Source organism: Talpa europaea, assembly GCF_964194135.1.
Source record: "Talpa europaea genome assembly, chromosome: 5".
Lineage (NCBI taxonomy): Eukaryota > Metazoa > Chordata > Mammalia > Eulipotyphla > Talpidae > Talpa > Talpa europaea.
The window spans coordinates 92,396,940-92,409,554 of NC_140071.1; the positions used below are offsets into that span (position 1 = coordinate 92,396,940).

At 34.6% G+C, this 12,615-nt stretch overlaps 1 protein-coding gene across 2 annotated transcripts in view; it reads left to right on the forward strand.

Moving 5' to 3' along the window:
- Window positions 1-12,615, forward strand: part of WDFY3 (WD repeat and FYVE domain containing 3) — a gene marked incomplete at its 3' end in the record, with an annotated part of 191,890 nt that overhangs the window by 126,494 nt on the left and 52,781 nt on the right. Inside the window, exons 39-42 of one of the 2 annotated variants that reach the window (XM_084233370.1) lie at window positions 766-923; window positions 2,020-2,097; window positions 3,859-4,086; window positions 10,941-10,994. In XM_084233370.1, the coding sequence (XP_084089496.1) occupies window positions 766-923; window positions 2,020-2,097; window positions 3,859-4,086; window positions 10,941-10,994 (518 nt within the window). The remainder of the gene's footprint in view (window positions 1-765; window positions 924-2,019; window positions 2,098-3,858; window positions 4,087-10,940; window positions 10,995-12,615) is intronic. The other variant, XM_084233369.1, reaches the window with a different exon arrangement.

Sequence of the window (12,615 nt, forward strand, 5' to 3'; positions counted from 1 at the left end):
GAAGACCTAAGAGAGCAGCAGACTCACATGCAGCTTTTGTGTAGGAATGTACTTTAGATATGTAATTTAGATTTTCCCAAAAGGATACTATGACAACACTAGAAATGAAAATCAGTTCAGTATAGCTCATTTTAGAATGACAATGCCAAAATTTGACTTTTCTTCTTAGATTTTTTTAAATTCTCTAAGATACTTTATGTGTTAGTAACATATTGCTCACATTTAAGCATGGCTACCATTGATGATGAGTCTGCAATACCTTATCTACAATTATTAAATTTAAAAAGCCTTGAAAAATCAAGATTTTTTCCATTAATTTTGGCCAAAAATTCACTTATAACAAAAGCTTACCTGTCTTTATTCCACTTGGTATATGAATAATCATACATTTTGCAGCAGAACTATTTATGAATTAAATTTTTAAAATTCAAAACATTCTAAATTCAAAGAATGCCCAGTACTAAAGATTTTTGATAGATTATGAACTATTATTAGTATAGAGACTGATTACAGTTAAAGTAAATTTGCATATTATTGCAAAGCTCTGAAGTTATAGCCAAATGAAATTTAAACTAGTATAATAATGCTTAATTCTCCTTAAACAAGATCACAGCAAGTAAATGTTTAATATCTAAGAGAGTGTATATATGCTATAATAATATATGCTGCTTTTGATAACAGATTTGTAATTTGTAATTATGACATGATAATAAGAATAATGAATGTGTGGAGAAACTATAAAATAATCTAATTTCAATTTCATAGCCCATGAAAAGAAGTGCATAAGTCGAGGAGAAGCTCTAGTGCCCACCACACAATCTAAACTGTCCCGTGTCAGCAGTGGCTTTGGTCTTTCCAAGTTAACAGGATCAAGAAGAAATCGAAAGGAAAGTGGTCTTAATAAGCACAGTCTTTCCACCCAGGTACATTGTTTAGTTTCATTGATGATATTATTAGAAATTTGTATTTCAAGGTCTAGTTATAGTACTTTATATATCATAACACTCATTGTGTGAAAACATAGGATTTGAAATGGAACTTTTCACATTTTTGCTTTAGAAGAAAGGTAGAAATATGACAGTGTCTCCCATTATGGTAGGACAAAATTACTTGAACAGTTGTGTGCTTACATCCATTTCATGACTGGACATAAGGTATGACTCAGATGTTGACTGATGATAAGATTATGGATAACTTTTCCCCAGTTTTTCCAAACTTCTACTGTCAATAATTACATAAATTTTAAGGCATGAATAGAATAAAATGGCTTTTTTATGACCCCGTATATACCTGTGGTTGATTTTTTTTTAATTCAGCTACCTTAGCATTGATTTTTTCCTCATCATTTATTTCTTTGCCATCCCAGAATCTTCATGACAGCTGGGAGGCACTCTGAGAGAAACTATGGTTTATCAGTCACCCCTTGCAAGAAAAACATGCAGAGGGAGTTTAGTGTAGAGTGCTTATAGGAGTGTCCCTGTGGTCATCATCTGTGGAAGGGGGAGTAAGTAGGATTGGTCTCAGGGAAATACAGTCAATGGTGCAGGTCCAGTGACAGCCTCAGCCCACCTTGCAGTTAGGAAGCCTGGGAGTCAGAAGGCCTGGAGGACTGTCCTGGAGGCAGCTGCCACTGTCCTGGAGGTAATTACCGTTACCTATATTACCATATTACCGAGTCTGCAGGCCCCACAGCAGGCAGTGGTTGGATGTGAGGTGCCCAGAGCTTCCATTGCTGAGGTGAGGCCTGTGTGCTGCCAGCTGAAGCAGCAGGCCCTTCCTTGAAAGGACTTAGGGGTAGGAGGTAGGGGGATGTGTCCCCTCCACTAGGGTACAAGCCTCACTAGGATAATCACATAATTAATCTTTCAGAGTTTTTATGTGTGGTGTCTTTTGTGTGTGGTATTTTTTTGGAGTGGTGCCTGTGATGGCACCACTAATTGTCCAGCATTGATTTTAAGGCAGTGAACTCATTTTTAAGGAAATCCAAGAAATATTAAGAATCTTTTTCCATCCTTGTAGGAGATTTCTCAGTGGATGTTTACACATATTGCTGTTGTTCGTGACTTAGTGGACACACAATATAAGGAGTATCAGGAGGTAAGAATTCATAAGCATGGTAGTTTGTTGCACATTCCTCAAGTGAGAAAGAACTGTTTGTACTGCTATTGCCCCACTCATTTTAAGAGTAAGTTGCTGAACTGCATTCATCATCAGATAAATATTTTTGATTATATGCCAGAGCTACTTGGGCCATCAGTTTTTAGAAAATTTTTAAATTTCTATAGAAAAACTGCTTTAAAAAGCATCAAACTAGAAATCAGTCAAGCTAAATCCTGTTGACATCAGTAGTAATATATTGCATGTTATTGTTAGTAATAAAAGTTAAAATATAAGAAAGATCCATTACAGATTTAACAAGGAGTTCATAAATATATGCATCAAAATCTCTTAAAATTCTAAGATGATGAAACAAGGTTATTTTTTATTACAAGTGCTTGGCAATTATGTAAATAAAAGAAAAATTCAGTGAGATCTTCTGGCTGAATTCATAATTACCCAACAACCTATCCTAAATATTTTCTTTGTGAAACAATTTATGTTTAAAGATTTCTGAATGCTGGGCCTCCCCGGTGGCACAGCGGTTGAGCGCTGGGTTGCAAAGCTGCCCGCAGCCTCTGCAGCGCCTGTTCGATCGTCGGCTGCTCCCCGGCCACCGGAGGAGGGTCCCACATGGCGTGCAGACCTCTCCTGCCGCCTGCTGCTCCCCTCAGCAGTGTGCTTCGGTCCTTCTGCCTGCTCTGCTCCCCGCTCTGGTGAATTCTCTCACCCTCCCACGCTTCTGACTGTACCCAGTGCTTATAGAATTAAATAAATGAATGAATGAATAAATAAATAAATAAATCTTTAAAAAAAATTTCTGAATAATAAGCTGCTAATATTTATGGGAATTACACTAGAGACTTAGTTTTTACAGGTGATTGCCCTCCCTCCATGAACATATAACTACTACTGATTACTGTTAATTTCATGGTTGTTTCACTTATCTTTACTGCTAGTTGTATAAAGAGACCTTTATTCTTAGATTTAAATTGTATACTTATATTCTATGAATCATTAGATAAGTTAGTTATAATCATCTGTGTTGAAATGTTGTACGTCTTGGCATTTGGCAGGTTATACCAGCCAGCAGTTATACCAAGTCATAATTTCTATTAAAATAAAATGGTTTGTATCTGTTCCAGTGACCAATTGAATATAGTTTCTCTTTTATTTTAACATGTCAAATTCTCTGTCAGAACTGCCATGTTTATATTTTTTACCTAAAAATCTTCGGAAATGCTACCGAGTTTACCATTAATCTAACGTGTGAACATTTCTTGATCTAATTTCCTAGGTTTTTTCCTATTCCTGTTCTAGTATCTGTTTTATAGCAGATAAGAGGGATTCATCCTTAAATTACCATGTTTATTTATTAACTCACACTGGACTAACCTTTGAAATGTGTGTTCACAAATAGTATTGCCATTACAGTTACCATTACCTATGTTACCATATTACGGAGACTTTGTAACACTGAACTAACTCTCTGATCAGCTACACTACATAGTGTCCTCTGTACATATCTGTCATTAACTTAGTGCTACATTAATCACCTTTGGCTATTATAAAAACCCCACCTTCTCACAAAATTGGAAGCTTATTTTAACCATAAATAAATATAATTTCACTTTTATAATATTAGCCAAGATGATATGTGTTGATTTTGTTTCCAAACATTAACTTGGGTTGAAATTATTGTAGACGTTTAATTGTTGCTCCGACTTTTGCTTGAACACCACCCTGGTCTCCTTCCCTTAGCGTCAGCAAAATGCTTTGAAGTATGTTACAGAAGAGTGGTGCCAAATTGAGTATGAACTGTTGCGGGAGCGCGGGTTATGGGGTCCCCCGATCGGCTCTCACCTAGATAAGTGGATGTTGGAGATGACAGAAGGCCCCTGCCGAATGAGGAAAAAAATGGTGCGAAATGATATGTTTTATAACCATTACCCTTATGTGCCAGAAACGGAGCAAGAGACAAATGTGGCGGTAAGTATGTAAAATTGAGACTTTCAAATTTTTTCTTTTTCTTTGTAAGCATTTTTTCTTATCAGTCCAATGACATAAAATATCGAATTTAGAATATTTGATAAACTATTTTAAATTGGAAATGTCAGGATAACGCAGTGGAATGAAAAGACGCAGCAATGCACAGCGAGACACCATAGTGAAGTGATTGACATCGTAGATTCTGTAGCCATATGACCAGAAGTTAAAGCCTGGCTCTGCAGGTCATTTAGTCTCTTTAGGTTTCTGCTTCCTTATGCCTCAGGAAATAATATGAAGACAGTTATAGTTCTACTCAAAAGCTGCTAGAAGGATTAAGTTAAAATAAGTAAAATACATAGAATGCTATCTGGCACAAAATAACCCTTTGTAAGTGAACATTTAATTAATAAAATAAATATTGGCATTATAGTAGTATACTTTGAAGAAATATAGGGAGTGGCTAAAGGCTAATAACCTGAATATGTAGGCCTTCCTATTTTGTTGAGAAGCTTTATCGCTGACTCCACTGGTTTAAAACATCATTTGCCTTAAGTTTTCTTTTATTCATACAAGTTACCCTTCCCAGAGTATTAACTCAGATTTTTGGATAAGACCTGAAAAATTTTGTCTAAGGTAATAGTGGTTCAGATATCATGTTTAGGAAAACACAGTCTTTTCCAGTAAGGTCACTGAAAATTTAAAGAGATAGTATGAGTATAAAATCCACTAAATTTAATTCTGAAAATCCTTATAACATGGCAAAATAGTAGTGTCCAGCAATTATCCCTTTTCCTCTAAAATGGTGAATCCTTTTCTCCTTAGAAATTCACTTTTATCATAGAAATTCACTTTTATCAAGGAAATCTCACAGATAAGTCTCATCCATTCTTCTAATATTTAATCAATTATAAAAAAATTACTGATGAGGTATTTTGCCTTTTTGTTCCTTGTCTTTGAAATGTATTGTTTATATTACACTTCAAGTACATTTCAGGTTGAACAAGCTATATTTCACAGACTCAGTAACCACACGTATAGATTGTGGCTGCTTAGAAAGTCCCTGAATTTTAGGCTAGTGTCTCATGGTTTTTCAAAAAAAATCCTTAATCCTTTTTTGATAAACATAAAATTCTCCTGCTTTCTTTTAGTGTCATTTAAATTTAAAAAAGAAACATAACTTTTTAAGAAGATAACCTGGGATAGCATATTCTAAGATTCTGCAACTCCCCAACAGTATGACCACACTATGTTTAATTAACCCCTGGACAGAAGGGTTTCTATTTCAAAGGAATGTATTATACTTCGTGTTTCAACTCCACCTTAGCTGTTTCTGAAAACAATGGAGTGGAACTCCTATAACTCCTCAAAAAAGACTTATCCACAAAAGAACATTTTGTCTTGGATGTTTAGTTAAAATCTGATAGATCATAGAGTCCATCTTACCCATGTAGAGTAAAAGGTATTTTATTTTATTTAAATATTTCATTTCAAAACCCTTCCTGTATTAAGTACTTTCACATTCTTGACTTTTTGCTTGAGTCTCTCAACAATAAACTAAGATTTTATAAAGGAGGCTTGGGACATATGTCTTCTAAAAAGTAGTTCAGATCATATAACGTAAGGCAGCTTAAATTGTTCCAGTGCCTCTTTTTTCTCTGCCAGAACCCTGACTCCATTTGTATTGTGCCACTGATTCTCCCTACCACACAATACAACTTAGAATGGAGGTCTTAGTTTTAGATTTGACAACATACAGTTTTTAAGATGTTTCAAGATAGGGGCCTCCCTAGTGGCACAGCAGGTTGAGCACAGCACTGTGAAGCTGTCCGCAGCCTCTGTAGCACGGGTTCGATTTCTGGCCAGCCAAGGAGATTCCCACATGGTGCAGCAGACCTCTCCTGTCTGGCCCTCTGCTCCCCTCAGCAGTGCTTTCGGTGTGTCTGCCTGTTCTGCTCTCCACTCTGTCTCTGGTGAATCCTCTCACCCTCCCACGCCTCTGGCCTGTACCCCAGCTATTGTATAAATAAAAATAAATCTTAAAAAAAAAAAAAGATGTTTCAAGATAGCTTCCCTAAAGTCTGCTTTTCTCAAAGCTATCCAATTCTATCAAGAATGCCATACTTTTGAAATGGCTGTAACTTAAAGCACTTCACTGCCATACATAAAAAAGGTAATCCTCCCTTTTCTTTTTTTTTAAGATTTATTTATTTATGCATACAAGAGCTGGGGTACAGGCCAGAGATGCGGGGTGGGAGAGGGGTTGTGAGAGGATTCACCAGAGACAGAGCGGGGAACAAACAGGTAGATTGACCAAAGTACAGTGCTGAGGGGATCAGTGAGAGAGTCAGGAGAGGTCTGCTGCATCATGTGGATTGCTCCCTGGCCGGCTGGGGATCGAACTGGTGCTGCAGAGACTGCTGACTGCTTCCTAGTGCAGTGCTCAACCTCTTGCACAACCAGGGAAGCCCAATCCTCCCACATCTTACCCTTTTTCTGGCACCTACTTTTGTCAGTTCAAATCAGCAGTATGACCTCTAATTCTTAGTCTTTCCTCCCCCAAATATATCATTGATTGGGAATTTAAGCATGTAGCAAATTGATAAACTATTTCTTACTGAGTCAACACTCACTTAAATTTGAATCCAGTTAATAAAATTAAAGTGTAGATAATCTCTCCTACATATGTGGCTAACTTCCTTTTTTTTTAATTTAACTGAGCATATACTTTTTGAGTTATATGACCATAATGTTTAATATCTTACTCCTTTCTTTCTAGGAAAGGTGTCATTTGTTTTACAGAAGTATATTTAGACTTTAGTATCAGATAGAGTTCACACTTACAACCTATTATCTCTAGCGCTTACCAGCCTGTGGAATCTAAACCGACTCAGAAATAAGTATATACCATATGGAACTTATTTCTTAACAGATGGATTACATATTGGAAAATACAGGGCAGTCAAGAAATGCTGGAGATACTTTTACAAAAAAAAGATAAAGCAGGTGGGAAGTGCAGACAATTAGACTACAGATTAATACTCCTTAGTTCATGCTCAAGTCAAGGTTAACCTGTTGTGATAAAATTTTCTGGATGGGTATTTGGTTTGGCTAATTAAAAATCTTTTATAAATTTGAAATACCAATAAATGTCCACTTTTATGGAATATGCAATATTGTAATGTTGACAGCAACGAGAACTTCAAAAGTGGAAGTATCTGCTATCTTACTGACTTCAGTCACAATGTCACAAAGAAAGAGTGAATGTTCACAAAGCAGCATTACCCCATGCTTTGCTGAGGGGTTCTTTGCAGTGCTACTGACATTTCATAGTAACCCCTGAAGTAGAGTTAATATTATCCCAGTTTTATAGATTGAGGAATTGAAACCTAGAGAATTGAAAGAATCCCTTCTAGGTCTCAGCTACTAAGTAGTGGAGTATAAGAGCTCACGTTGACAGTTTCTCAGGAATTTTCCACTTTTGAAAATGAAAACTTTTTAGTTTGTGAGTTTTGTGACGTCTGTAGAGAGTGAATTTCCTCCAGGCAGACACCGTATATTAGGCTTTTTTCCTCTGTAATGCTAACAAGTACCTAGAACATATTAATGAGCATTGAGTGAATGGACCACCAGCACTTTCTCTTCCTAAGTTAGAGTTTTTGTCCTTTGCTTCCTGTTCAACATTCCGTAGAATTATCCTAACTCTGAAATTTTTCTACTGAACAGGACTAGGGCCAAATTTTATGTGACCTGAAGTTTATACTACTTGGGGGAGTACTTTGGTACTTTTACAAAAAGGATACTACTTTTACAAAAAGGATACAAAATTGTATACAAAATTACTAGGGCCCCTTCCTGTGTTTAAAAGGAGTCTGTGAGAGGGTCTTGAAGTTTAAACTTCCTGGTAAATCCACTTCTGTCCTCATGTATGTTAACTATTACCTTCCAGTTAGAGATCAATCCCATCTTCCCTTTTGGGTCCCATAATGTTATGTTCCTTGCATACATATTTATAGAATATAGTCAGTCATATTTATAAAATAAGCTTTTTTCAAAGTGACAGGTAGGTACCAATCTTAAAATTGCTTTTGAAACCTCTTGATACATAACAGGCATGATGTGGAGCAAGGGCAAATGATTTAGTCTTTTGCCTTATTTGTTAAGAGTAATTATTGTTGCATTCATGTTTTTAGTTCTGTTATTTAAGCTTAAGAATAGAATGATTAAGAAGTGATTTTTCTGTTTTAAAATCTGATGTATTATAAATGAATCATCATTAAAGTTTTATTTTTTTAAAACTTGATATTGCATACTGTATAAAAACAGCTTACCTATTCTAAGTGTTAAACTTTTATCTCTTGATTGATAAATTGGATGTTTGGATGTTTGTTCACAGAATGTAGAATATTTTAATGTTTCATTTGCCACAGACTTAAAATCATTGAAAGTATATTAACTAAAATTATTTTAACAAAACCAACAATTATTTACTTATATTCAGATAAGAAAAAATTAGGCACATGTGAAAAATCATGTATTCTCACATGAAAATAATTATCATCTCTGCAAAGTAACTTTCCTGGGGGGAGGAGGGGTTGTAGGGAATTTAATGACCAAAACATCTGTACTAAATTGCACTCTTAATTCTATATTTAAGTGGCAGAGTTCATTAAAGAGACAGTTAAGGGGCCTCCCTCATGGTGCAGACAGTTGAGCGCCTCACTGTGAAGCTGTCTGCAGCCTCTGCAGCGTGGGTTTAATACTTGCAGGCCGGCAAGAATCCCATATGGCACGGCACACCTCTCCTGTCTCGCCCACTGCTCCCCTCAGCAGTGTATTTCATCAGTCTGCCTATTCTGTTCCCCGCTCTGTCTCTGGTGAATCCTCTTACCCTCCCGGACATCTGGCCTATACCCCATTCTTGTATAAATAAATTAATCTTTAAAAAAAAAGATACAGTTAAAGTTAAGATGTGAAGCTGGGTTATAATGAAAATACAAAATCTAGTTGTTTTTAAGCAATTGTCCGATTACTCAGAATCATAAGAATAAAATTCCATATTTCATTATTTGAAAAACTATATGCAGTTACTAAAATTACCTTTTAATTCTGTAATCCCTTTATTTGCATAGATTAAAATTTTCAAACAACTTAGCTATTTTTGAAATTTTACAAATATCATTGTAAATACCTTACCTTCTCTGTCTTATGGGGCTTCTTAGAATGGAAGGTCAAACAACTTACTGGAAAGTTCCTTTGCTAATTAAGGGAGTCTCTTACTCATATTTTTATATAATGTATAGATGTCACAGGACTCCTTAGAAACAAAGCAACTCATTCAAGAAATTTCACTGCTAACATTATGAAAAAATTGAAGCATAGCGATTATAAAATTGCTATTAATTTTGACTTTGAAAAATTTATTATTTCTATATAAATATTATAATAATATCAATTTAGTTTCTTTAATGAAAGAAAGCCATGGTAATACTAAAATTAGTGGTATAATCTCTGTTATCAAATGCTGAGCATTTAATAAAATAAGAACTGCACTTAGTGGGTCAATCAGCAAATATGTATTAAACCAGCATTATACCCTATGCTCTCAGGGAAAATGCAGGAATGTACATGTCAGGCTCTGCCCACATTCTTGTTGGCCTGTATAGTGGGGTATGTAGTGTACATCAAAGTTGTGTTTGACAACAGAGATTGGTAATTTTGTTATATTGCTTCATCATATCTACCTAGCAGTCCATCTTGTTTTTAATGATTTTCAGAGTAAATTACAGAATCAAAACCCTTTCTCCTGAACAGTTCCATCCAATAACTGTAATATTTGTTTATAATTCCTTTTTGACAGAAATTTTACAGACTTTGAAATATACAATTTTAAGTGTAACATTTAGTGAGATTTAACAAATGTGTAGTATATTGCTCAGTTAACACAAACCTTACTAAGGTAGTGAATTTGGGTATATTTTTAGGGGATTATTCTTTAAAATATACTTCTCATACTTTACATTTAAAGAGAAGTTTACTAAAATAAATTATTTGAAAGTTCAGTAGCCCATTGTTGATTTTGTCTGGGGAAGCAAACATTTGTGAAAGCATTTTGCCTGTTGGTATATAATATAGAGAAAGATGCTAAGAATCATTCTCAGATACACCATGAAAAAGAGGAAAAATTGAAGGTGGTTCTTGGTGCATTATTCTCTATCTGTAGCTATGTGTGTGTTTATATGCATAAGCCTCACACTTTAGCACAACAAAAATTGCTTCTCTCTAACCAGGATTTTATTCTGAGAATAAACCTTAGGCAACTACCAAATTCTTATGAAACATTTTTATTTTGGAGACTGCTAATCCACCCTGCCTTATGCTTTCAGCCTCTTGGGTGAGAGCTGTGAAGGCAGTGTGGGGTATTATCTTAAACCAGTTACTCTTGTTACACCACTAATCTGGGAATAAGCACAGTGAGTAGGTGACAAATAATAAATGATCTTAGGTTCTATTGCCAGATGTCCAGTGTTTCGTTCTGAAGCCATATAGAGTTGCCTGTGAATCATCCATGGCATTTTTTCAGTCTGTGAAGCTAAAGCATTGTCTGTGTGGTTAAGTCTGTCCTGTCAGTAGCCTTGAGAATTTCAGTGTACTTAAGCTTTGCTTTAAAACTACTTTGAATAATTGAGAAAACAATCACAAAATGCTAATAAAAAGCTTAAGATATCATGCTAATTTTCTTTGAGTGAGTACATTCCATATTTCTTACAGTCCTCAAGAAAATTTTATTTTTGTGTTGTCTTTGTTTTTTGTTTTTTTTTTTTCTGATGTGTCTATACTTAATACCCTGTTTTCAGTCTGAGATCCCAAGTAAACAGCCTGAGACACCTGATGATATCATTCCTCAAAAGGTAAAACACAAATTACCATAAAAGAATGCAAAGTTCTTGCAGTTTTGTTTTTCTTTTGTTAGTGCATGGTAGACTAGACTAACTTAAAAGGTTGGCTTTCTATTTGTTCTTTCTAAATTTCCTTAGAATTGAAAAGTCGGTTTCATTTTGCTGAGAGATACGCTCCTCTTTCTTGGCTTTGTTCTAATTATCTTTCTAGGGTTGGTGTGCTGCTCACTAACAGCAGAGGATTCGCTGCTCTCACTATAAAATGTGTATCGCTTCACATAGACATAAACTAACAAGTTCTGATGCACATGTTAGTAATGGGCAAACTTACACCTTCAACTTTTTTTTGCAATTACTCATTTAATTCTATATACTAAACAATGTATATTTTGAGAATACAGAGGAATTCTCTTTTTTATTTTTTTTAATTAAAAGGAACTAGTGAAAACAAAATATAGGCACAATTTTAATGTTTTAGAATATATAATTATTTTATTTTTCCAGAATAGCCAGTACATAATTTAGTAAATAATGTGGTTCTTTAGAACAAAGAAATGTAGCTCAAAATAATTAGGAAGAAATGCTTTTAGTTCCAAGTTTAAATCTGTGTATGAAGCCAGTAACTGGTAGAAGTTGTTGCACATCTGTTAATTAATTGTCTTGCCCATCACTAACTATGCTTTCATCTTTTTAGAAATGAGCAGTTTTAAGTTGGAGATAATTTATACTTCATATAGAAAAGTTGTTATATACAGTTGATTATGTTTCATTTCAAAAATTTTGTAATATTATTATTAGTCTGCTCATCAGATCCATCATTCCATAATTGCAATATTATTTTATATTATTTTATATCACTTCAACACTTTGTTATGTAATATGGTTTAATTTTCATTTCATTCCTCAGTTAGCTTGCAGCTCTTTTTGTTAACTGACTCTGAAGTCAAAGGATAATGTGGCTTTCAGTTAGGTAGCTTTTTCATTTCAAATTTGCTTCACAATTTTAGTCTAAATATACCAACTATTTGGACACTTGTTTTCACTTAAATTGGAAAACATTTTTTAATCAAGGTCTTGCATGAAATAGTCACTGTAGGCAGTTCATATTGACTACTAGAGTTTAAAGAGCAGACTGGTGGAATATTTTTAATTAGGTATTCCAAGTCAGAGGAAAGAAAAATAGTGCTTAGAAGTGAAATATTAGAAAGTGTGTTCAGACTCCATCATTTTCTTAACTATTAATCCAAAGTCTGAGTTGAATTCTGATCAAGGAACCTTTATACATACAAACGTTTCCCTCTGGTTTTACACTTTTTGTAATAAATTTTAGATCTTAATATTTTGTTGTTACATGGTTTTAAAAATAAAGAGTTTAGGTCAATTGGAAAACATGTGGTGGAATAAATATAAATTATTCTGGAAAAGAAGTGTCCTGCCATGTATCACACATCAAAAAATTCTGCCTTTTAAAAATGTTTTTAGGTAGTTTCTTTTCCATAATGGTCTTGCAGTCATTTAGTTAGTAGTGTATGGGTCATACTCATCTATGTGAAAAACAATAAGAATATTTTAGCAAGTTGGAGAGACAATTCATAGTGGCAAACCTGAATTGCTTTCTGGTGTGAACCTGGTT